The following is a 26,343-nucleotide window of genomic DNA, read 5'->3' on the forward strand; positions in this document are numbered from 1 at the left end:
TGTAAACTATATGAGATGTTGGGTACTAATTTGTTTTTTTTTTCTTTTTTTATAACAAAAATCCACATGGTTTTGACCATACCCTTAACCATGTTTTGCACCATACCATTAAAACTAGCAAATTTTCATGTAAAATGTATGAAATGTTTGTACTTATTTGGTATTTTCATTTCTTAAAAAAAAAAAAAAAAAAAAAAAGCCAAGGAGAGCACACATGCCACGTGGCAAGTAGAGAAATGATTTTTCTTTTTACTGAGATTTGCTAAAGTGTACCGAGTAGCGCACTGTTCCAATCGTCTTTTTTTCTTGGTATTATATAATAGCGTCGCATAACTGCACACAAACCATTTCGCGCTTTTGCTTGGTTTTCTCAGGCAAAGGCAAGAAGAGTCATTTCGCTGTTCAGTTGCAGCAGTAAACCGTACAAGTATGGCTTTTTTTTTTCTCTCTCTAAATTTCTTACCGTCGAACTATCTAATGCACTAACAATGGCCTTTCTTTCCATTACATTCACTCTTCTTTTTCATTTCCTCATATCATAAAGTTGGTACCTTTTTCTCTTTTCATGGTAGATTCTAAGTTGCAGATTCTAATGGATTTTCTAGGGTTTCCACTGAATTTTCTTTTGCAGAGTTATGTGACATTTGACTCTCGATTGGCTGCATTTTTCTGCTTTCGTTTCGTTTCATTAGATATTCGATAACCACAGCGATCATCTTTGATCTCTTATGTTTTTATCTGGGCAATGAACACTTATTTTAAGTTACTTGGTACTTTTATGGTGTTTTTTCCCAACTGGGTAAGGGCTAGGGAATAACAATGATCATTGCTGATAAAGATCATTCGTGTGACTGTGTTGTTCAATCTTTATTGCCCCTTGACATTAAACTAAAAGAACGAAAATTTCAGTGCTTCTTTTGAATAACGTCAATGGATTTTGCTTCTATGGATACTCATCAAGGAAAACCTATTAACTTGTTGTTACTGTTTATTTTTTTGGATTTTTTTTCTTCCAATTATACTGTTCTTGATAAAATATTGGTAACTTAACTGATTTGTAGCCATATGTTTGTAACTCGCACTTCTTGTACTCAACTTAATCAAAATTGCCCTATATCCTGTTATTAACTAATTGCAAGTAACCATATGGTAGTTACTATTTTGTTTTATTATATTTGTTGTCGCATATATTTTCTTTCCATCTTTCTTTCATATGAAGCTAATTTATATTTGTTAAGGTAATGCAATGGTAGATGACAGCTTTCTTCCTGTCTTGATTCCACAATGCTAGTTCCTATTCGAGCGTAATATATATGTATAAACTATTTTCTCCTGAAGTTTACCTCTTCTTCTCATGTTGAAACTGCTAGTGCAAATATTAAGAGCATTAGTTATAGTATGCATCTGTTGTAGAAATGTTTCACTTGTATAAATTTGAAGAAGGTAAATTTCCACTTCGTTCATGACTATATTGCTTAGATTATATCACAAGACTTTGTTTAAGATTCTGATTGATGATATATACTTATGTCCAGTCCTGTTTGGATCATAGAATGGGGAGCTGGAAGAAAGTACAGTCTTCTTTTACTGATGGAAGCACAATGCCTTCTCCCACCAAAGCTCCCAGCTCTTTAACTGCAAGAAATTTGAGCAAGAGTCAACTTGGTGGCGTCATATTTGGTTGCAAGAATAGCACAATAAAGGAATGTCTTCTTAAACAACTCTTTGGTTAGTGATCTTACTTAATTGCATGTGTACTTCTTGGTGTTGGCAGCTTTACATTTGGTTTTCAGACTTAAGGCTTTCCATGATCACACCGTCTTTCCTAATGAGCTCCCAAAATAGTTTTGATGGTAGTTATCTGCATTTTTAAGTAAATTGTGTTATTTCTTTGTGGAAGGATATTGTTCATTCATTATTTTGTTTATTATTTGATGTCAATAATTAGTGAGATATATTTATTTTTTTCCTTTCAGGTTTGCCACCTCATCACTTTTCATATGTAAAGAATATTGATCCTGGGTTGCCACTTTTTCTGTTCAACTACAGTGATAGGAAACTCCATGGGATCTTTGAGGCTGCATGCCCTGGTCAAATGAATATCAACCCATATGGGTGGACCACTGATGGTTCAGAGAGGACAATGTATCCCGCACAGGTATTATATCAAATTTCACTCACTGGTCTATGTGTCTGAGATAAATTTATGTAAGACACCTTCTTGTGGATGGCAGAAAATATTTATCTTTTAGTTGCAGTCATATGTATTGATATTGTTTTTTTTTCTTATTTAGGTTCAGATTCGTGTTCGATTACAATGCCAGCCACTGGCTGAAAGTCAGTTTAAACAGATTATTGGAGACAACTACTACAGCCAACAACATTTCTGGTTTGAGCTTGACCATGCTCAAGCAAATAAGCTGATGAGTTTGTTGGCTACTTTAGCAGTTGCTCCAGGTACACCAATACTGCAGAATACAATGAAGTGGAGTATTAATTTTCCAGCCAGTTATTCTCGTGACACTAGAAAGGAAAGTACAGAGTTTTCACCACTTGCTCTAGTGGACAAGCAAGCGGTTGTTCCAGGTACATTAGCACTACAGAATACAGTGAAGTGGAGTAGTAATGTCCCAGCAAGCTCTTCTCGTGACACTAGAGATGAAGAATTTCCACCACTTCCTCTAGCGACTCAGCACTCAGATCAATCAAGTCAGAGATCAGGTTCTACTGATGTTTTGTCATCCTTTGATGGAGAAAACCAATCATTGGAAGCTCAATTTAATGTAAGAGTTGTTCATGGAGAGGAGGAAGATCTCCTATGCACAGAACTGAAGCAATTGGCTTTTAAACAGGAAGTTAATAATGGACATCAAGACTTGTCTCTGACATCTGATACACAGGATACTGATGTAACAAATGGCACACACTTGGAGATGGGTGATGCAGAATATGCTTCTGATAATAATAATAATAATAATAATAATAATAATAATTCCTTGAAGGACAAGGGATATCCTGGGGAACCATTGGGTGCAGAAGATAATAATGAGCAGAATTCTGGTTCATCACCAAAGTATCAATCCATTATAACTCAGGTGGTCTCTATCTCGGTATTTCATACTTTCTGTTTGGAAATATCTCTTGTGCCTTTCTTTTATTACAAGTGTTCTGATATTGTCACGTATGTATGCATAGTTAATTCATGAGGTGGAAGAGCTAAAGGCTTTTAAAACAGAACAAATTCAGAGAATGGGTCTTCTCCAACAGAAGCTGGTATTTGATAGTTGATACAATTCCTATACGTGTGTTTATTATTTTTTGATTGTTTTGTTTTCTTGTGTCTTTCATAGGTGCATTTAGTCATGTATTGCAGGTTAAGGAATAATTTGTTTGGATTGACTTGAATTGAATCATGTGATGAGCAGAACCATTCTATAATCTTTTTTTTTTTTTTTCTAAAGTGCAAACAAGGCTGGAATTTATAGTTGGAAAATGGTCAAATGTTATGTTGTCGTTTTTTTTGCTGATAGTGGGTGTTTTTTGCATTTGTTCTGTATGCACTCTTTGTTCCTGTATAACTGGGTTCTTTGTTGTATAACCTCCATTTATAAATTTTGAAAAGTTGGGTTTAACAGTGGGTAATTTGCTTATCAAAAATTGGTTGTGGAACTTATAAATTTATAGTTATTATATAATAATATGGTCATTACTATATAACAAGTCATAACCAGAAAATTGTATGGCTGAACATGTATCCTTATTGTAGTTCTATACATGGGGAACTTTTCTTTGGCTAATAATTAAATCGCTAACAATCAATGGCGCTTTAGTATTGCCATCTGTTGCCCTTTTTGAATGGTTGTCCAATTAATGGACTCCTTTGCCCTGCATTTTAGGTGCGAGCAGAAACAGAAATTCAACTTTTAAAAAAACAGCTCAGTTCAGACTCTGAATCTAATCTCTCCAGGGTGCTTGATGACGACAAGGTTATTGAATCATTTGATGACCTGAATTTGGATCCTAATGAGTCAATATTTTTATTGGGGGGTTATGATGGTGAATCATGGTTGTCAACCTTTGATTCATACTATCCTTCTCAGAATTATCTGAAGCCTCTCAGACCAATGAATTATGCTCGTTCATACGCTTCAGTTGCACAGCTAAATGGTGAGCTTTATGCAATTGGTGGTGGAAATGGTCAAATTTGGTATGACACAGGTATGTGTCACCACAATAAGTTTAGTTTCTCAATACACATATATATCCTGACAGTTCATTTAACTCTTCTGTTTTTTTTTTCATTGGTGAAGTTGAATCTTACAGCCCAGATAAAGACCAGTGGACATTATGCCCTTCTTTGAACAACAGAAAAGGAAGCTTAGCTGGAGCTAGAGTGAAGGACAAAATATTTGCAATGGGTGGTGGGAATGGTGTTGAGAGCTTTTCAAGTGTCGAAATGCTTGATTTAGATATTGGAAGATGGATGCTTGCACGGTCAATGCTGCAAAAGGTAAACTTAGAGAGTTAATTTGATTTAAGCTTCATGTTTCCTTAAATAGATTTAGCAACTAAGATTCATATGTGCGTGACAATCAGGTAATAGAAATTCAAGACTATTTCCATAAATTGTGCTAGGATTTAAAGAAATGGGACGTTCAGTTTTCCTAGAATAGTACGTTATTATTGTGAATACCACTGAAGTGGTCTGGGGTTCAAATCCCACTGAACTAATGCATCAAATGCGTAATGACCAACTGTGTACATATTGAAAATGTAATAGGGAAGAAAAGAACAAAAGAAAAAGTTTCCGGGACATCTTAGTATTAATTTTGTTTTGAAGTGCAACTCTCTGCCTTTTGTAATTTTGTTTTGATAATACTATTTGCTTAACAATTGATTCCATTGTTTTATTGCCTCTACTGCTCCAGAGATTTGCTCTTGCTGCAGCTGAACTCAATGGTGTCATTTATGCTGTTGGTGGATACGATGGGAAAGATTACTTAAAGTGAGATGTTACACCTGTTTCCACTCAATTTTATAAACCTGTAATATTTATGTATTACATTCATGAACTAAATGCACCATTCTCACCCAGGCACTTATAAAAGCCTGTTTTAGTGATCTGTAGTTCAGTCACTATATGTAATTGCATCACAACACATACACATTACCTCATATATCTATCTAAACAAGTCTTATATTTTATAGAGGATTGATTTGTGTGCAATTTTGCATTATCAACTATATTTATCTCATTTATCCTTTGGATGGAGGCATTGGATTTTTGGTCTTTTTAGTTGTCTAATCCTATCATACTAAATATATGGTGTATAAATATTTATATCAAATGTTGTAGAAGTATAAAACTACGAAAGGAAAAGGTTCTTGTGCATCTTTTGTTTGTCTTTCAATGAGAAAAATAGTTTGTCTAGAAGACTTGGACAGACACAATATATGTATTATGACATATCTGTTTAAGTACTTGACAAAAAGAATTCTACTATTTCAGGTCTGCTGAAAGGTTTGACCCTAGAGAGCACTCCTGGAGAAGTATTTGTAGTATGGATACTAAGAGGGGCTGTCACTCTTTGGTGGTTTTAAAAGACAAATTGTAAGATCATAATTGTTCTCGTTTTCTTTTTCCAATATTGGATTTTTCATGACGTTAAACATGAGTGTAAGAGGTGTTGCATCTCATTGAATGTCAATACAGCATGTTTGATTTTAATCATAATTGAAAATCTCAATTTGGAACCACTAAAGAAAATATAGATGTTTCATGATGAAGAGTTCTCAAATGAGTGATTTATACTCTTTTTAGTACTTAGCAGTGCTCAAATGACTACTAAATATCAAAGAAATTTTAGTTTCTGGTCAATAAAATAATGCAAGGGAAGCTTGGACAGCTCAAACCATCATTTGGAGTAGAATTTTTTTTTGTTGAGTTTAATAGTGGTAAATCAAGTGTTAGGCTTAAACAAGTACATAACACCTTGAGCTTCAACTTTTGTAGGTATGCTCTAGGAGGTTATGATGGAAGTTCTATGGTTTCAAGTGTGGAAATTTTTGATCCAAGACTTGGATCATGGATGACTGGGGAACCAATGAACTACCCTAGGGGATATTCAGCTGCTGCTGTTGTTAATGAGACTATCTGTGTCATGGGTGGGGTGAAGGATGGTTACAATATAGTAACTGAAGTAAGTAACATCATGCCAATGCTTTCATCTCTCTGTTTTTCTAACTTTTTCCTAAAGAGTACTCTAAATTGCACAGACAAGACAAGTTTAATTTGGTTAACCTACTGATATGTATGTAATCTCTTACAGATTGAGAGTTTTAAAGAAGAACAAAAGGGTTGGCATGAATCCGGAAATGCCATTGGTAAGAGGTGCTTCCATTCAGCCATTGCTTTATCGCCTTTTGACGTCACCGGATTTACGTGAAGTTTGTTATTCCACACCGTTGAATGTGTGCGGAAGGTGCTTCCATTCAGCCATTGAATAGAAATTTTGTGCAGTCATTTTGTTTAACATCGTCAGATTGAAAGAAAAGATAAAGGAAAGAAATTAGAAAGTTTTTTTTAAAAAAAGGCTATTATGGACCTGTTATTTTTTTCGGTTTGTAAAGGGACCATTTCATAGTCAATCTTGAATAGATTGGAAGAAAAGGTAAAGGAAAGAAGTTAGTTGTTTTTGAAAGGCAATGGCTATTATGGACCTGTTAATTTTTTTTCATTGGTTTGTAAAGGGACCGTTTCATAGTCAATCTTGAATACAAAGCATTAGTTTCTGATAAAATTGTGTAGAAGAAATGTTGTGTATTCTCATCTTTTCTAAAACAGTAAAGAATACATATATAGAGCCTTAGCTCATCAGTACCAATGCCAAACAGAAAGAATATACACGTGCAAGCACCAAAGTGTGAATGAGTAAAGGAAATAACTAATTACATAAAAGATATAACTAATTACATAGATTAATTATGACTTAACATCCCCGCAAACTCAAAGGTTTGGTGAGTTTGGATCGAAGCTCCTAAAACTGAGAAGTGACAAGAGGTTTGGTGAGATAATCTACCAGCTGATCAGCGGAGGAAACATGTGAGTGTCAAGACGTGATTGGCAACTTTGTCACGGACAAAATGTTGATCAATTTCAACGTGCTTGCTGCGGGAATGTATAACGGGATTAGAAGCCAGCCTTAATGTACTGATGTTGTCACAGAACAACACAGGTGGGGCAGCCAAAGGAACACGCAACTCAGATAAAATGGATTGAATCCAGGATAACTCAGCAGCTCCGTTGGCAAGAGCACGATACACAGACTCGGTACTAGAGCGAGAAACCACCTTTTGTTTGGAAGAGTTCCAAGAAATGATATTAGGCCCAAAAAAGATACAATAGGCTCTAATGCTACGCCTATCATCAGGGCAAGAAGCCCAATCAGCGTCGGTGTAACAGGTTAGTGAATGCTCAGAGGACAAGTGAAGTGAGAGGCCATAATGAGCAGTACCACGTAGATAACATAAAACACGCTTGACAACTTGAAAATGGACATCAGTGGGTGCATGCATGAACTGACATAGCTTATTTACAGCAAAAGAGATATCAGGACGAGTTATGGTGCAATACTGTAAGGCACCGAGAATGCTTCTGTACTCAGTGGCATTAGGGAGAGATGTACCATCATGTAATGACAAAGAACCAAGAGCCAAAGGAGTAGGAAGAGGTTTGGAGTCACACGTGCCAGTCTTAAGAAGAAGGTCGCGGATGTACTTTGTCTGACTGAGGTGAAGAGAGTCCGAAAACGAATGCAACTCGACACCCAAAAAATAATACAGAGCACCCAAATCCTTAACAGCAAACTGACCTTTTAAGAACAGAAGAAGTTGAGAGATGAGCTCTGAGGAAGAGCTTGTGATGATGATATCATCAACATACACCAAAATGACAAGAGTTTGGGCAGCTGAATGGTAGGTGAACATGGAGGTATCAGCCTTGGAAGCATGAAATCCCCATTGTAGAAGAGCATAACTCAATTTGGTGAACCACGCCTGTGGTGATTGCTTAAGACCGTAAAGAGACTTCTGGAGCTTACAGACATGGCGTGGGTGAGTAAGGTCAACAAATCCTTGCGGTTGAGACATATAGACATCTTCCAATAGATTGACGTGAAGGAAAGAATTTTGAATATGAATCTGGCGAATAGGCCAACCATGAGAGACAGCCACACTTAGAACAAGTCTGATAGTAGTAGGCTTAATAACCGGACTGAAAGTCTCATGAAAGTCGAGACCAGCGGTTTGGTGATAACCCTGCGCAACCAAACAAGCTTTAAACCTATCCACAAAACCATCGGGGCAAAGTTTAATAAGATAGACCCATTTGCAACCCACAATGCCAGATCCCAAAGGTGGAGGCACTAAAGACCAAGTATTTTGAGATTGTAATGCAGCAAATTCAGTAGCCATAACAACTTGCCAGCGAGGATCTTTGTGGGCCTCGGTAAAAGAAGATGGCTCAGAAGGTGTACCTACAGTCCCACTAAAAAACACACGGGGTTAACTATGCCAGACTTAGATCTCGTTACTATGGGATGATCGTTAACTGTGGTAATGGAAGTTGGAACAACAAGAGTGAGGAAGATCAGCTAAGGGAATAGACAGAGGGGAAGTGGAAGGAGAAGGCAAAGAGATAGAAGGACGTGAACAAGAAGAGGAACGCACAGAAGGCAGAGGAGAAGCGTGAGTAGATAAGAGAGAGGAATGAGGGGACAAAATAGGTGGTATAGGTGGCCGATGGGAATAAGAAGAACCAAGAAATGGAAAAGAAGAAATTATAGGGACAGAGGGCTGAGAGGCAGAAAGAGAGGATGTAGAGTGAGAAAAAGGAAAACAAGTTTCATTAAAAACAACATGGTGAGTGACATAGAGACGGGCAGTCTCAAGTTGAATGCAAAGATAGCCCTTATGATAGCTGTTGTAACCCAGAAAAACACAAGGGCGAGAGCGAAATTCCAATTTGTGAGAAGTATAGGGACGAAGGAAAGGAAAACATTGGCAACCAAAGGTTTTGAGGTGAGTGTATGATGGAGATTTGGCATATAGAATTTGATATGGGGAAACGCGACCAAAAAGACGAGTGGGCAACCGGTTGATCAAGTAAACAGTTGTGTTAAAAGCATAAGGCCAAAATTTGAGTGGCATGGATGAAAGAGCAAGCAACGTCAAACCGGTTTCGACAACATGACGATTCTTACGCTCAACGCGACCATTTTGCTATGGTGTGTAAGGACAGGAAAGTTCATGGTGAATACCCTGAGAGGAAAAAAACGAGAGAGAGAGCGGAATTCACCACCCCAGTCAGAGCGTACAGATTTAATAACGACATTAATTTGAGTTTGAACAAGTGTTTTGAAATGCAAGAAGGCAGAATATGCCTCATCCTTGGATTTTAACAGATAAAACCAACAAAAATGGGAATAATCATCAATAAAAAGAATGAAATATTTAACACCAGGAACAGAAGCAACAGGAGAAGGCCCCCAAAGATCAGTATGTATTAAAGCAAAGGGGCAGGAAGCCCGAGATACAGAATGTTGAAAAAGCAGTCTATGGGACTCAGCCAATTGACAAGAAGAACAAAAGTCCATACAGGAAGATTTAACATTAGACAAATTGCAAGAAGAAAGAAGAAACTGAACAACATCTTTGGAGGGATGGCCCAAACGATAGTGCCACAAGTTGGAAGGATTAGAGACTGTGAGATGAAGCTGAGGAGCAGATGTAGAACGAGCATTGGAGATAGGAGGACAAACACGATACAAGCCATTATCAAGCCGTCTCGTGAGCAGGAGATTTTTTGTGACCTAATGTTTAACCAAAAAAAAAAAAGAGGGATAAAATTCAATGTAAGCGTGGTTATCTTGACAAAGTTTAAAAACATTGAGCAAATTTTTGGCAAGAGAAGGTAAATGATAAACATGGTGAAGTTTAAGAATAGAGTTATAGGCAGGAAGAGAAGCAGAGCCAATGTGAGATATGATAGATGTCTTACCATTACCAACAATTACCTGATTGGGCCCATGATTAGGAGATGCAGAGTCGAGCAAGTTAAGGTCAGGTGTGAAGTGGTGAGAGGCGCCTGAATCCATATACCAGTTGGGGTCAGTGATAGTAGAAGGGAGGGTTGGGTGAGATGGCAAAGGAGGAGAGGGCAAGATGGGGGCAGAGGTGTAAGTGTTGAAATTACGTGGTGAAGGAGAGGATGGGTCGTACTGAAAATTTGCTCGATGATAACAAATATTTGCTGTATGACCAGGCTTCAAACAAATCTGACATCGGAGATGATAATCAGGACGACAGCCAGAGGATGGGGGAGAGGGAGACCAGGGAGGGTTAGAGAAATGAGAAGGGTGTTTGGAAAAATTGGTGGGTCGAGGAGGTGGGCGAGAAAACGAGTGGGACGATGAGAAAGGGGTGGTGGGTTTGGGTTTAGATGGCTGATTTGGGAGGTGAGCCATATTGGCTTGAAGGGAGCTCAGGGTATCACTTGCATTTTGCCTCTCCAATCGAGCCTCACAACTGAGAAAAAGATTGTAAAGCTCTTCAATAGAAGGCTTATGAACCCGAATATTTATTGAATCTACAAAAGAGTTATACTCACGCCCAAGACCACCTAAAAAATAGAGAATCTGATCCTTGTAAGGGACAGATTCACCAATGGAGGCAAGAGTGTTGCAGGCAGATCGAAACTTCTGAATGTAGGCCAGAGCAGGGAGGCCATCTTTCTTCATGGTCTGAAGCTTGGTATGGAGTTCAGAGATGTGGGCAAAGGAAGCAGACGAATAGATCTGCTCTAGAGCGTGCCAAATCTCAGAGGCGGTAGAGAACCTAACAATTTGATCAAGCATTGAGTCACTAAGAGAAGCATAAAGCCAGCTCATGACTAGCCGATTGTAGCGGTGCCATTGAGGATAATCCGGGTTTGGTTGAGTTTGAGCTAAGTCAAGAAATTGTGAAGGACAAGGGCACGTACCATTCAGAAAAAGTTCAAGCCCATTGGCAATAACGATATTAAGCAGCTGATTCTTCCAAACAATAAAGTTAGTCTCATCTAATTTGACAGTAAGCGCCTGATGAACAGAGGGCAGCGAAGGGAAAACAGAGGAAGTGGCTATCGGAGAGGAAAACCCAAGTGGAGAAGAAAGAAATGTTTCCATAGGTTGGGGTTGGGGTTGTGGGCGTGATGGCGGGGTAAAGAGGCTAGTCGATGTAGGAGGCGGGGGCGGAGGAGGAGGTGGCGGCGGACCATCGGAGCCAGTGACGCTGATACTCGAAGCCATGGAGTTGTTAGTGGCTTGATACCATGATAAACGTAATATGGGAGAATTGTGTAGAAGAAATATTGTGTATTCTCATCTTTTCTAAAACAGTAAAGAATACATATATAGAGCCTTAGCTCATGAGTACCAATGCCAAAAAGAAAGAATATACACATGTAAGCACCAAAGTATGACTGAGTAAAGGAAATAACTAATTACATAAAAGATATAACTAATTACATAGATTAATTATGACTTAACAGTTTCATGTATTCACAAGTTCTTTTGCAATTTTTCCTGGTTTGCTTCCCATTAAATTTTTTAAGTGGTATAGAATGCCAAAAAAAAAAAAAATGGTTTGAGGCTGAATTGGTACAAATTGCAAGAACAATTTGTTTATAATATAATGCAATTAAATTAATTTTTTCTTTTTACATATCAATGAAATTGTAATAGAAATTAAATGTGCTGTGCATCTTCCTACTGATAATTTATCATATTTTCACTTAGGTTTTTCATTCAATATAATAAAATAAAATTTGCACAAAAAAAAAGAGTTAAATATATAAAATTAGGGGGAAATACCAAATTGGATTTCGGTGGAAGATTTAACATATTTAAAAAAAAAAACAAAAAGAGAGCAAACGGTAATAACTAAATTTCTATAATCTACGTAGAGATTAAATCCCCGTGTGCTCTTGTTAGCCTTGATTAATGAAATTATTTTCATTTAGAAACCAATCAAAAACCCCCTAGATTAGATTAGTAAAAGAAAGTAAATTTTTTACAATAACTATAATAAAATACATAAGAGTGAAGCATACAAGTCGACATTTAAATATATTTTGTAAAAAAGAAAATGGTATCCAACAATGCTATATGCACTTGATAAATAATAAGTATTATTATATATATATACTACTCTGCAAATATTTTTTTAAACTTAGTGTTTTTGCAAATTTTCATATTAAAAATGTCTATCTCCACCAAAAATACAGGAGTTTTAATGATACTTCTTCAAATTATATTCTTAAACTTAAAAAATAAAATTTTTGGGGAGCGAACATTTGATTTGGTTAAAAATGCTCTCATGTTAAGTCAAAGGAAAAGTGCGTGATATAAAGTTGTACAACATAATAAATTGAAAATAAAAGTTGTAATCCATCAGCATCACCAAATTTTCAAGCGAATAGAACCCATGTCATGTAAAAAGTTTGGCTCGAAAATGAAGATGAAGCTTAGTCACCTAAAAAATACGGTAATTTCATTTTATTTAGGCATGGATACAACTCCAATTTTGAATGACATATTTAGCCACATTTAAAAATCCTTTAGTGGCTAAGTTCTAACAATAACGAATGTCAACGAGGGCTGCAGTTTTACTTTATTCCAGGCAGGTGGCAGAGTCGTAAATCGTTCAAATTACTTTATCCCGGTCTGGCGGCAGCAGAGTTGTTCATCACTCGATCTTATCACACAAGTGTTGGAGCAATGCCAGGAACTTGCAACCATATCTTTTTGTGCTCTGCATAAACTTAAGAAACAAACATCAGCATTGTGAAAAATTTCAGACCTACATGAACAGCATCAATAAATTTCATATATTTCAAGACATGGCTTGCAATTATAAAAAAAAAGAATTTTACCTGAAACGATGAAGCAGCGGTGTAAGATTTTGATACAGATATTGGACATGATTTCCAGAAACTAGTTGGATTTTGGCTCCACCGTCTCCAGCATCACAAAAAGCTTTCACATGCAATCTCCTATTATACTAGAAGAAGCCAAAAAACATTAAAAGAAAGCAAGATAATTTTGATGGATGAAAAGCACAAATTGTTTTATGTTTTAGTTCCCTGACAAATCAATCTATACACATGTAAAGACTACAACTATGAGATGAATTATCATTAAAATAGAAACTGGACGACTGAAAGATATCAAAGGCAAAATATTACTTCCAGTGCTTCAACCAAAGCTTCCTGAAAATCCAAATAAGTAGAAAATTGCCAAAAAGCAATACCTTTTATGCTTGGGAGAAATTATTTGTTTCCCTTTCACCAATTTGCCTATCATCATTTTGGTTTTTGACAACAAAATTTGATTGAACCAACCTTGCAATCTAGACCTTTTCTCTGATTCAAAGAGCATTAAGCAGCCATCTGGAGAAAGTGAATCAACAGAGATATGTTATCATCATTTTAGCTGGATGTCTGAACCGTACCGACCACAAGGTTGCCTTTTCCCCAATTTACATAAGAGGTAAAACAGCTCACTTAGCGTTTAGATATCATAGACAGAAAAACCTCCCTTTCTTTACAAAGATAGGCCAGTTTGTGCTTAGGACCCACGCCACGTTTGACAAAGTGGAGATCCTCGAATGGGCATTCTATACCAATACACAGCCTAATACTAAAGGACATTGCTTTTGGGGTTTTGTAGAAGGGTGCAAGAAATGAAAATCTTCTATAACCATTACATTCTTCAAAACAACTCAAATCCAAAAAGATAAATTGAGCTGATCCATCACCCATTGTCATCTTCAACCACAACCTACTCTCAACCAAAATGTTGTGAACAGTAATTTGGCATGCTATGCCAACAGGTAGTCCTGGAATATAAATAATAGGGTTTTCAGGGTCATTATTAGGAATGTTTAGTTCCGCTTTTACATTCTTGAGTCTCCCACAAAACACAATCTCTTTGAGGCAGAACATTTCCAATAACCTTCTAAATAGAGAGCGATCATAGGATTCACCACTGGCAGATGTATGAATTTCTGCTGATAACTTACCTACTTCAATTACAAAACTAGAAGGTTGAATAAAGTCTTCTTTAAGGAGATTTTCCACCTCTGAAAGAGTAGTAGAGAGTTTTTCTAGTGTATCGTGTTTGCAGAAAAATTCAACTTTATATAGCTTGAGTATGCAAGTCAAAAGAACCAATTCCAAGACATGCAACTCCTCCTCTTCAGACAAACATATAAACCTACCCCTCAATTCTCTGAGCCTCCTCTCCAGTTTTCCAAACAAAAGATCCAATGTTCCCATTCTACAGGCGAGAAAATTTGGAGGCAGGAAGTGACCCCACACCTTGGCGAGCAGTTCAATGGACTGGAGATATAGCAATGTGAAGCTTAAAACCCCAGCAGATTCACCGGAATTCGAGTCAAACAATGCTAGCTCTTCTTTGCAACTCCTGCATGAACCCGGATGTTAAATATATATATATATTTAAAAAAATTATATTGACAGTATTAAAAACAAAATTATTGTAATTCAAAACATATAGATCTCAAGGTGTAATAAATGATCAAGCAATGAGATGTATCTTAAATTTTGTCTTTTGCAGATTGATATAAAGACATTACTTTAGTCATGTAGTTCCTCAGTTGGCACAAGCATCTAGATCCTATTGAAGAGATAGTTTACCATCTACATGCATTAAAATCAAACCATAGATAATAGAATGGCAACACAGTATTTCCCTTCCATGAAATATGAGGTCTCTCCCCAAAATCTGTGTTCCCTCTCTTATATTACCATGAGAAAAGATGACAAAAAGATTAGTGGCCCTTACAAATGAAGAAACACGATAGTACAGAATAGAGAGAGTAGAAGGCAACCTCAACATTCTCAGCACTTCATGCCCATATCCCGATTGTACTAATGGCCAAATATCTTTGACCCTTGCTGTGATAGCATTTATAGACCTAATTATTTCATCATGGACTTCCAGCTTGCAATTTAAAAGTGAAGTGACTTTTTGTGGCTCATCAATGTCTAGAAACTGAATTTCAGAGGTTCCATCTATCTTTTGCTGTGAAGGTTTTGCAGGGGAACCAATTATGTCATCATTAAAGTAAACTTGAATGTCACCTTTGACCAAAGGAAAACATTGTCCTCCCTCTTTGAGCTCAATTGCGGAGAGGCTTCTGGATTTACTGCACCGAGACAAGTAGACTAAAAGATCACTTTGGTCCATAACATCACTCAGTGAATCAGCTATCCTTCCTAGCATTGTAAGTGCATAAGAATATACTCTCTGTGGAATTTTGGAAGCATTTTCACCTGAGAGTGGAGCTGAGATTGCCAAAACTAGCATACCAGCTACTCTCACATTATCAAAATCCAACTTGCCATCAGATGTTGGCTCTATCTACCAAAGGAAAATGAACAGTTAAAAAATATTAGCTATCAATCTGACCTGAGAAAGGAAGATAAACACAAAGAGGACTCAGGAAAAGAAGTAGAACAGACGGGACAACTATAATTGTCACATAGGTTAAACAAAATACAATATTTACCCATATAAGAACATCAATCCATTCATTAATAAAAGACACATAAAAGCATGCAATGAATTGGTTTAAAAAACAAAAATAGGATGTAAATACTATACGCATATTAGTTTATTGTAACACAACACATTTATATTGTATTACGGCCTCTTTTTAAAAAATACCATTTTAACTCATCTTTTGATGTCCATGATGGTTATTTAGCTTCTCATCTTCAAAAACATTTTTTCACCTAATTTGGTAAGAAGTTTTAGTGTCAACCCAAATAATGAATGGCTCAATGCATTATCACTGAAAAAAAATAGGAGCATCAACTAGATTATAGGATTCAGATATTATAATGCGAATAAGTCCTGAAAGGTACAGTATACAAGCACCATAGCAGTAGCAAACAAGAGTCTGCAACATGTTCTACAGAAAAGAATTACAAGATTTGCATTTACAAAGAAGTTTCTTAAACCATAACACTCAAGAGACTTTAATTTCATGCCAGGAACACTTCTATGATGACCCTGCACGAGATTTTCTACTAGATAGATCACCTGGGCCCTCTAGGTTAATTTAAGAACTAGTAATACTATTTGCCAAAGAATGCTAACCTGTTGTAAGATATCCTCAATAATGCACACTACAAATTTTCCATTATTTCGACCAAAGTGAAACAAAGCTGAGAATGTATCAACTTCATCCTGGAAGAAACAGACTACACTAGTCAAATCAAATGAAAGAACAGCATATAATTTTTATTATAAAATTTCAGATCATCAAAGCCACACTTAATAAAATGACTGAATTGTTATAAACTTCTATGAAAACAATAATAACGTATGGAAAACAATTGAAGCAATAACAACAGAATGTAGCTAAGTAAAAAGGCCAGTGTACCATGGTACCGCCTTACTATTGAAGGAAAGTCATAAATTATACAAGTTTGTACTGAGAGGAAGTAGCAAGGAGGACAAAATTTTACCTCTGGATATCTTGCTAAATTGTCTAGCAGCGCATCTACTGTTAGAGTAAAGAGTTTCAAAACCGAAAGCTTCACTAATTTAAGTATTTTCCTAGTGGCACATCTGACGGATAAAGTTTTGTCAACCAGAGGACCAAGAAACTGAATAACCAAACAAGGATAGATTAGTCAAGTTACAATGTCATCTTTTACAATAAGAACAACACCAATGAAAACAAGAAGAAGAATGTGCATAATTATATGTGAAGAGAAAACCAAAAAAAAAAAAAAAAGGAAAACAACAGCAACAACAAGTTCATACATAATAAGCTACAGCAGAAGCCATCTAGTCAGTCTGACAATCAATCAAATATCATAGATCAAAACAATTAATGATAAGTATCACCTCTTTGTGCAAGAGATATATTACATACACATACAGCTAGTAAATTAATCATATTTTGGAGTTCCAGAGAATATTACTGAAAAACCAATTCAAGTTTTTAGAATCCAGAGATACCGTGTGCACATGTTTCTCTTGCAATTTCAGGCGATCACAGCTTGCCATACAATGCATAGTTTCCAAAGCTTGTAACCGAACAATGACTGAACCATCATTCAGTACATCAATCAGCAAGTTTAAGGCTTCCCGAGCAAAGTTAGCAGAGAGGATGATGAGTGTAGACAAAGAATGACAAGCAGACTTCCGCACCTTCAGATTCATTCGAGTGTTTAAAATCAGAAAGTAGATTTGTGAAAATTTTACTACAGAAACAACAAGATATTAAGATTGAAGTCTTGAACAGATATTCATGGATCGCCATCCAGCTATGGCAAACAATGCAAAAGTAACAGATCCTGTAAAGGTCAGATAAAACTATGGCATCGAGCATATTTATATGAAGTGTAAATTCAAGGACAATATCATAATCATATCATAATTCCAAATTGACACGAGAACACAATTATCTCCCTTGATCTCCATAGCAAGAAGAAGAAACAAGCATTGGAATAACAGGGTGGACATATAAGGCCTTGAACAAGAAAATGCGATAGTTTTGAACAATATAGAACGCATGAAAAGATTAAGAATATGTTACCTCAAAGAATTCATCCTCAAGTCCATGCATTAAAGCTCCAGCAACACTTGATGCCAATATTTCAAATTGTTCACCAAAGCACAGACCAAGAGATCTCTTTTCTTTAACAATTGCAAGAAGTCTCTTCGACAGGGTTTGCAGAAGAATGTCCTCGGATACCACTTCTATTTTCCTTAGGCCATTGAAAGCTTCAACCCTGACCTCCACACTCATGTCTCTAGCCATAGAACACACCTACAAGCATAAACATAGCACAAACATCATCTTACAACTTAACTTATAAGTTTAGTTAATTTCTGCTCACTTTCAGAGAGAACAAGAAAAGAATATCCACCCATTCAACTGCAGCAGGTTGAGGAGGGTGGTAATTTAATTTACCTAGTGAAATCCTAAAAAAGAAATTGACTTGAACAGATCAGTAGGACTACCTAGACTCTTAAGAGAGATAGACTACTTCTAAACTGATAACTTTATTGAATAATAGTTAAAATTCTTGAGTTCTCTTATAGACTACCAGAGATGCAGGGGGAAGAAAGTAAATGTATACAAGAATTATGCAAATGAATAGTTACACTCGGTGTTCCCCGCCCATATTCATGGGCTCTTGAGCTATACCAATGTATCGAATTACAGCTGAAACACTTTTAGTATCTGTTGTACATAAAAAGCCAAAAGAAGGAACATATGCCTTCTTAAAAAACAAAATGTGCAGAGCTTTTTGCCTGGCGAAGATTGTAAGGTTCAGTGGGAGAACCCATATCAAAAATTAAAATAAAATTGGGTAAAATTGGGAAGTCCATTAGACGATATTGAATCTTGAAATGAAAATTTCAAATATATAAGCAGAAGCGCCCTTCCAAAAAGAGGCTTCTTTTCTGAGAATAAACAAACTATACCCATTCAATCACAAGCTTAAATGCAATATTAAGTAAAGCAGCCTTTTTTTTTTAACAATAAGTAAAAGCAGCCTTTGAACAAAGATAAATTCATAAGTTTTCCCATAACATCATGCAGGCGGACATAATAAATTCGTAAATATATGATCTTTAGAAAATACCTTGACAAATAATTCATCAGAACACTGTAATTTTGTTTCAGGGTTGAATGCCGCGAGGACTAGACCCCAAGCACAAACCTTCATTCAACATATACACGAACAGGATTAGGAAAAGCAAACCTGAACTCAATAGTAACTACAGTACAGCTCAAAATTCAAAGCAATTCTCAACTTATATTGATCCAGTGTTCTATGAAAGATCTTATCAAAGCTTATAGCACATCAACTCCATACTTTGAATTAAAAGAATAAATGAAAAAAACCCCATTATATGTAGCATTGTATCATGAGAATTGCCTTGGCCGATAAGCATGCGCAAATACTTAAATAGATAAATATATGAAGCACCAAACACAGATACATTGGACTAATCAGAGCTTACCGCACGAACTGCAGCCGACCTTACGCTATCTTCCATGTCGCGTAGAAGATCAGCGGCACGGTTATAGCAGCCGCGGATCATGTCTTCGTCCTCGATGACATTGAACTCGCTCAAACGAACCAGTCCATCAAGAGCAGCTCTCCTCACGCAAGGGTAAGGGTCCTTCGTAAACCCGAGAAACAGAGTGAACGAAACATGCGGCCGAACACGAAACCTCTCGGCGTTCTTCAGTAGCCACAGTCGCACGGACAGCGATGGACGGAAACACAGCGAGGGGAAAAAACCGTCATCGTCAAGCTCGTATACGGCTGGAACCAACGCAGGGTCACGTTCCGCGATGGAAACGATGACATCGAGCGCCTGGACGGCAAGGTGAGTCGACGCGTTGGAGAGGAGTGAGTGAGAGCGGACCGAGTCGAAGACGATGCGGGAGAATTGAGGATGGTGAGAAGATAAATCGGAGAGGAGGTGAAGTGCTTGATGAAGTACGACGGAGTCGCGGCTGAGTTCAAGAGACCGAGTTAGGGTTTGAAAGATGGAGGAGATTGTGGAATCGGGAATTGAGGGGCTTATGATCAGGGCTCTGATACGAGGTAGGGCTTGGGAAGAGAGGGGTTGGTCAGTGTAATTCGTAAGGAAGCCGCCGGAGATCTCATCGTGTTCTTCCATTGACGAGACTGAAAGCTTCGCCTGAGTTTGCAGTCAGGCGCAGCTCATGGAGCCGTCCGAGGCGGGAAAGTAATGAGAGAGAAGGGAGTCGTTGAATCGAGACTTGGGCCGGGAGTCGTTGAATCGAGACTTGGGCCTTGGCCTTGGCCTAGGCCTAATAATGAATGGAGAAAACTGGGGAATTTTTAGAAGGGTATGTATGAAAGTTAGGAAATACGATGGTTTTTAATTTTGTAGGAAAATAGTTTAATTATCTCTTTAATATTATATATTATTAAATATATTTTAAATAAATTATTATTTTATTTTAAATATTTTAATATTATGGTACATATATATTAGTTTTGTTTAATTAATTTTTATTTTAAAGTTATTTTAATTTTTTTTTTATAAATTGTTGAATAATATACCATACCATAAAATATATATACTGAGTTAAAAAATAATATATCATCAAAACTTACAAAATTATTACTAAAAAACGTATATAATATGCTTACAAAATTATATACTACTATTAAAATGTATATACTATGATACAAAATTATATACTACCACTATGTATAATAAAATAAAAACTAAATATAAAAAAAAATTATATACTATACCACAAAAAATACATAAAATACATATACTAATTAGAAAATAATATACCAACAACCTATAAAAAACTTAAAAAATCAATATAACTTTAAAATAAAAAAATAATTAAACAGAACTAACATACATATACCACTATATTAAAGTCATACAACCCTAAATAAATAAATTATAAAAAATGACAATTTAGGTAATCAACAATATAAAATTGTCACTTCTTTACAATTTTAAAAATGAAGACATTAGTTGTCATTTCCTATAATTTCTCTTTTTAAAAAATATGGTTTTTAAACCATTAATGTACAAAATATGAGAATTTCACTTTTCTTAATTTGTATGAAAAATTTAATTAAAGACAAAATTAAAGTATGAGAAATACAATTAGTAGCTAATTAAAATATGAAAATGACACATTTTTTTATCATAATTATAATTTCTTTAATTTTGAAGGTGATTTTATTTTATTTTTTCTACTTTTTTATTTTTTAATTATTTTTTTAGTTATTTTTTCTTTCTTTTTTTCCTTACTTATTTTTTCTACCATTTTTTCTTTTTTCATTTTTTCTCTACCAATTTTTTCCTTTATCTTTTTTTTTCTTACCATTTTTTCATTCTTCTTCTTCTTCACTTTTATTAATTTTTCTATTTTTTTATTTCATTTGTATTGTTTTTTTTTCTTCATATTTTTTCAGTTTTCTTTCTTTTTTTTCCCTTTTCTTTTTTTCATTTTTTCCTTCTATTTTTTCTTCATTTTTGTATTAATTATTTTCTCCTCCCATTTTTTTTCTTTTTTTCACGCATATGAGCTTTTTTTTTTCTTTCTTTTTTTCTTCTTTCATTTTTTCTTTCTTTTTTTTTTAATTTTTTTCTATCAATTTTTTCATTCATTTTTTTCTTTCAATTTTCTCATTATTTTTCTTCTTCTTCTTTTCATTTTTATTCATTTATCTATTTTTTTCCTTCATCATTTCTTTTGTTTTGTTTTTTTCATATTTTTTTTTAGTTTTCTTTCCTAAGTGTTTTTTCCTTCTTTTTTTGTACTTATTCTTTTCTCATTCCATTTTTTTCCTTTTTTCACACATATTTTAATATTACATAATTATTTTATTATTTATTATATTTAATTATTTGATTTTTTTTATAGTTTTTTCCACTATATGTAAAAAAATTCAAATCAATTTTTTCAGCATTTTCTTTTTACTGTAACTCTTACAGGAATACCAAAATTTGGAAAGAAAACTAATAAAAATATGAAAACGTGAATGAGTAACCAGTTACCCTGATGGGAACATTCAGATCTAGAAAAATAAAATTATATGAAGAAGATGGGAGAGAAGGGAAAGGGGTGGAACTGATTTTTTTTTTTTCTATCTTCAAATTTGTGGAAATTGGTTACTTTCTCATTATTTTTGTATATATTTCTGGGGTAACTGGTTACCTTCACGTTATGATGTGTGTGTATATTTTTTTGTTCTTTATGGTAACTGGTTACCTATGTTACTAAAATCATAGTTACTTATTCATTTTTTTAATGAAGTGTTCTTCCTCGTTTTCATTTAGATTTGATGTTTCTTTTCATATTTAATGTGAGTAACCCGTCACCCCTCTTATGGTAACTGGCTACCCTTCTTATGGCAGAATGTTACTCCTCTAAGGATAACTGGTTACTTCTCCTGGTACATGTTATTTAACCTAGCTCTAGGATTTTTTTTTACATAATTGTCAAAGATCAATCAAGTAGCTGGTTACCTTATCCAGGATTTGAAAAAAGAAACGTACAATATAAAAATAAGGAAAAAATGATTATAATAAATAAAAAAATAATAAACACAATTCATATGACAAAATAAAGAAAAAAATTGTAAAACAACCAAAGAAAATTTTAATATAAAATTAGTTATGTTAAAATAATATAAAAAAATAAAATAAGCTAAAAAAATAATCAAATTACAAACATACCCTTCCAAATTAATAAAACTTGATTAAGAGTAAAACTATGGCATAAACCAATTTTTATACAAAAATATGGGAAAATAAACCTGTTATACCTATTTTTTGGACATTTATGACATTTAAAAATTAATAATAAATAACAATTACGAAGGGATGATGAACATAACACTTTGCCTTCCTGTGCTCACGCAGTGCAAAATAGTTATTCTTCTCACAGAGTACAAATTAGACTACCAAGCGCTAACAAAAGGAATTTGGTCGCGTAGTCGCATTCCTCAACCTTTGTTCGCACAAGACAAATCATTACACGCTAAAAGGAGGATCTTGTTCGTTCAGCACACAGTATCCGTGATAATATAGTTAGCATAGGAGTACAGAGTTGTCATTTATCAAAATATAACTGTATTTATGTTGTAATGTATTATTTGCAGGCCAAGCCCAATAACTTAGGCCCATGATCTAATTATAACCCTAAACTCCTCACTATAAATAAGAGGAGATGGGATAGAAATAGGGGGAGGCAATTCAGAATGTCGAATGACCATTCTTATATAAATAGTCCTTATGTAATGTAAAGCGAATGAGAACTATAGAACAACCGGCGACGCAGGTTCGCCGGAAACTATGGTTCTTCAAGCTTAAATATTAATAAAAGTGACTAAGTGGACGTAGGTCATCTTTTTGGGGCTAAACCACTATAAAATGTGGTGTTATTTATTTGATTATATCTCTATTCTTGAATTCATGCTCTTATGTTCTCAAGTTGACAAAAACGGCATCAACAGTTTGGTGCTTTCATTGAGAGAGTAGATTCAAGATAAAGAGGTTCAATCTAACGAAGTCTATGAATAAATACTTTGATGAAATCATCTCCAGAAGACTCCATACGTCATCAAGGGCCAGATCGGCCAGGCCATTTGTGGAGTGATTGCAAGTTGTAAGAAAACACCATATTTGTCGAGACAAATCACAGATCTATGTGAAAAATAATTTCACTTAATTGCGTCCAAATTAAGGCACAATGTTGGAATTAAAAATCCAGTGATTCCAAGTTACAAGGTGGAGCAATCACGGTGACTCAAGGATAGATCCACTTATGGCGGCGGCTTGTTCAAGTTATGAACAGTGATAAAACCATTGCTTGTAACCCTATGATAAGTCTATTTTTGTATAAAGTTTATTTCTTATTCTTTAGGGTTTTATGTTAATAAGTAGTGTGTTTGAGGATGGTTAGAATCGTTTTGCTAATTTGTTTCATTTAAACTGAATCGTCATTTTTGAGGATAATGTATATATTTTTAATGAGTTTTTGGTTGGATGATAATATTGTAGGGTTCTAATCATTGGAGTGAAGTTAAAGAGGAGAAAAAAATCGAAAAAAGAATGAAAGCATAGTCAAGCAGAGAGCTCGCCGCTACAGGAAAAAATCCTTGCCACTACGAGCCAAGGCAGCAGAGTACTGTTGGGGTTTTATGCCCTAATTAAAACCCAAATTCTTTGTAATCTCATTTTATTATCAATAAAAGAATAGAAATCATTTTTTGACTTGGTCAATCACTTTGCTCACATGTTTTATTTTCATGATTATTTGTTTAATATAAACTTCTATTAAATCCCGAGCATATAGCTAATCTTATTTATAGTGACGTAATCACAGTGGAATATAAATATGATTATATGTTCAAAATAAGTTAGTCCTAAGATTAGTCAGTGCACCGGATTTACACTGACTTGCCAATCTACAATATGATCTACTTACACATTACAGTGTTATGTTCTTTCCAGAACATTAGCAAAGTAGATAAGATCGGATGTATTTGTTACATCGGACAGGACCGATATTGACAGTTGATAAGATAAGTAAACATACCGTTATTATCTATTCTAGTCATATCATATAGTTGACCATAGATCAATTCAATCTCAATTCTGAGTGGTTAGTATTCTAACTGATTGTATTATTTGAGTTCTTTGACTTGTTCGTTACCAGCTTACCCTACGGACTAGCCCATACTTACATCTTGGGAACTCAGTAGTATAATTGAGTGGGAGTGTTAATCATAGATATGAACATCTATAACTTTTGATGAAGAAGTGAAACGATGGTTTCCTTTTAGTTTGGTTCAAGGTGTTAAATGATAGAGATCTCATTTCAGTAATTAAATTAGTTTACTGAAATATCATTTACAAGGAACTAAGTGTTTTAAGGATAAAATACAATGAGGGGTAACACGGTATTTTAGTCCTATCTCATTGTAGACCGTCTATAGAGGATTGAGTGACAATTATGGTTGTAACAATGGATAATTAATAGCGTATCTATATTTGTTATAGAGCGTTCTATGAATTCAAGAGTGCAATTCCAAGTCTATAGTGGAGTCACGAGGAATTAGTAAGTTAGTAAATTTATTTGTTAGATTTATGATAATTTATTGGAGCTTGATTTCATAGGCCCATGGTCCCCATTGTACCTTGGATAAAATCATCTAGATAGTCTCAATTAATTGATTTAATCATCAATTAGAATTATCAAAGTTGACCAGGTCAATTTTGGATAGTTTCACAGAGTTATGTAATTTTGAGAAGGAAAGAGAAATTATGGCAGATTTATTAATTAAGATAAATTGGTATCTAAATTAATAAATAAATTTAAATCAAGGTTCAAATTATAAATAATTAATTTGATAAAGGATTTAAATAATTATTTAATTAATTAAATCAATAGAAAATAATACAGGCCTTGATTTTAAGTCCAATGGGCTTATAATCAAATGAGAAATTTCACGGGCCTATAGCCCATGATAATTTTGACCTAGGGCTTCAAAATGGCTGTTATTTTATTGATTTTTTAATTAAATTAAATGGCCTAATTGAGTCTATAAAAGGAGTGCTTAGAGAGAAGATTTTAGAGACGGCAGATAAGTCACAAGTCAGATTTTCTGATAGTTTTATATTCTCTCTAAACACAAGTCCTTTTCTAAGCCACTTTGTTATTTTCTCTTCTTCTCTCTATATCTATCTCATGTGTTGAGAATTGCCCACACTAGTCTAGGTGGTTCTAAGGATACATTGGAAGATCGTGAAGAAAATAGAAGATCGATTCAGTTTCTTGATAATACTCTGCGACAGAAAGGATACAAGAGTTAGAGAAACTGAAGGAAGGACTCTTAATTCCGCTGCGTATACTGTAAGTATTATATTATTTGTTTCTCTTTGAATTCAATTTTAGAAACATGTTTTAGGCTATCTCGTATTAATTTGTTTAATATTAGATATACATGAAAATAAATAAAGATCCTGTATAAACTTTTTCTAACAAGTACTTGCCGCTACAGGGAAAAATCCTTGCCGCTACGAGTAAAACAGAGAGCTTCTTGCCGCGGCAAAGGAAAATCCTTGTCGCGGCACGACAATCCAGAAGTGCCATTCGTAATTCCTTGCCGCGGCAAGGGAAAATGCTTGCCGCGGCACGAGTTTAAATTTTGAATTCTTTTAGATTTTTCTGATTATTTTAAGAGAGATAAAAAAGGGGATTAAGGGGAGAATCGAAAATTAGGTTTTATTTTACGTTTTTAGAGAGAGAAACTCAAAGAGAGCTTTGGAGGAGAAGGAAGATCGCAATCAACATCTCAATAGTTTTCTTCTTCCCCTACTCTATTATTCTTTATCTATGTTTATGTTTTTAATCATGATGAAGATTATTGGCTAGTTTCTTTTAGGTTAAGGGTTATTCAAAACCCAGACATGATTGTTTAACTTCAGTTATGAGTATTATTTCTTGATTTCCTTCATATTAAATTGATTCTATTCTTCTATGCTTATCTTATGAATTTTGTGATTCCTTGTTAGGGTGTACAACTAATTAGGGTTTACATTATTTCATTATCATCTTAGAATTTCTATTCACCTAATAGTTTAGGGTTCTAAGTATTGGTGATAAATTGTAATTGATGATATGGTCAAATATGTTGTTGATTGTGATGAAGGATAAAACCTAGGTTAAATGAAT

At 34.9% G+C, this 26,343-nt stretch overlaps 2 protein-coding genes across 12 annotated transcripts; one reads left to right on the top strand and one right to left on the bottom strand.

Annotated features, from left to right (window-relative positions):
• The first annotated feature begins 293 nt into the window (after nt 1–293).
• Nucleotides 294–6,800, top strand: LOC133800882 (uncharacterized). 5 transcript variants are annotated; one of them, XM_062238974.1, is made up of 12 exons: nt 294–427; nt 1,536–1,728; nt 1,977–2,158; nt 2,295–3,095; nt 3,196–3,273; nt 3,897–3,986; nt 4,101–4,218; nt 4,311–4,510; nt 4,929–5,005; nt 5,510–5,611; nt 6,014–6,200; nt 6,330–6,800. In XM_062238974.1, the coding sequence occupies exons 2-12, from the start codon at nt 1,554–1,556 to the stop codon at nt 6,444–6,446; spliced, it is 2,127 nt and encodes a 708-aa protein (XP_062094958.1). In that variant the 5' UTR covers nt 294–427; nt 1,536–1,553; the 3' UTR covers nt 6,447–6,800. The 5 variants fall into 5 exon arrangements, with proteins under 5 accessions (XP_062094958.1, XP_062094955.1, XP_062094956.1 ...); XM_062238971.1 differs by having other exon boundaries at nt 3,897–4,218; XM_062238972.1 differs by having other exon boundaries at nt 311–427; nt 1,553–1,728; nt 3,897–4,218.
• Nucleotides 6,801–12,571: 5,771 nt separating this feature from the next.
• LOC133800883 (protein SIEL) lies at nt 12,572–19,943 on the bottom strand. Of its 7 annotated transcripts, none has more exons than XM_062238981.1 (10): nt 19,113–19,942; nt 18,731–18,808; nt 17,674–17,907; nt 17,094–17,285; nt 16,595–16,735; nt 16,224–16,313; nt 14,950–15,482; nt 13,439–14,522; nt 12,971–13,090; nt 12,572–12,849 (listed from the first exon to the last, which is right to left on the bottom strand). In XM_062238981.1, exons 1-8 carry the CDS (start codon nt 19,779–19,781, stop codon nt 13,601–13,603), a joined length of 2,859 nt encoding a protein of 952 aa, XP_062094965.1. In that variant the 5' UTR covers nt 19,782–19,942; the 3' UTR covers nt 12,572–12,849; nt 12,971–13,090; nt 13,439–13,600. The 7 variants fall into 7 exon arrangements, with proteins under 7 accessions (XP_062094965.1, XP_062094964.1, XP_062094962.1 ...); XM_062238980.1 differs by having other exon boundaries at nt 12,971–13,098; XM_062238978.1 differs by having other exon boundaries at nt 13,348–14,522.
• Nucleotides 19,944–26,343: the final 6,400 nt, after the last annotated feature.

This window comes from Humulus lupulus, chromosome 9 (genome assembly GCF_963169125.1).
Source record: "Humulus lupulus chromosome 9, drHumLupu1.1, whole genome shotgun sequence".
Classification (NCBI taxonomy): Eukaryota; Viridiplantae; Streptophyta; class Magnoliopsida; order Rosales; family Cannabaceae; genus Humulus; species Humulus lupulus.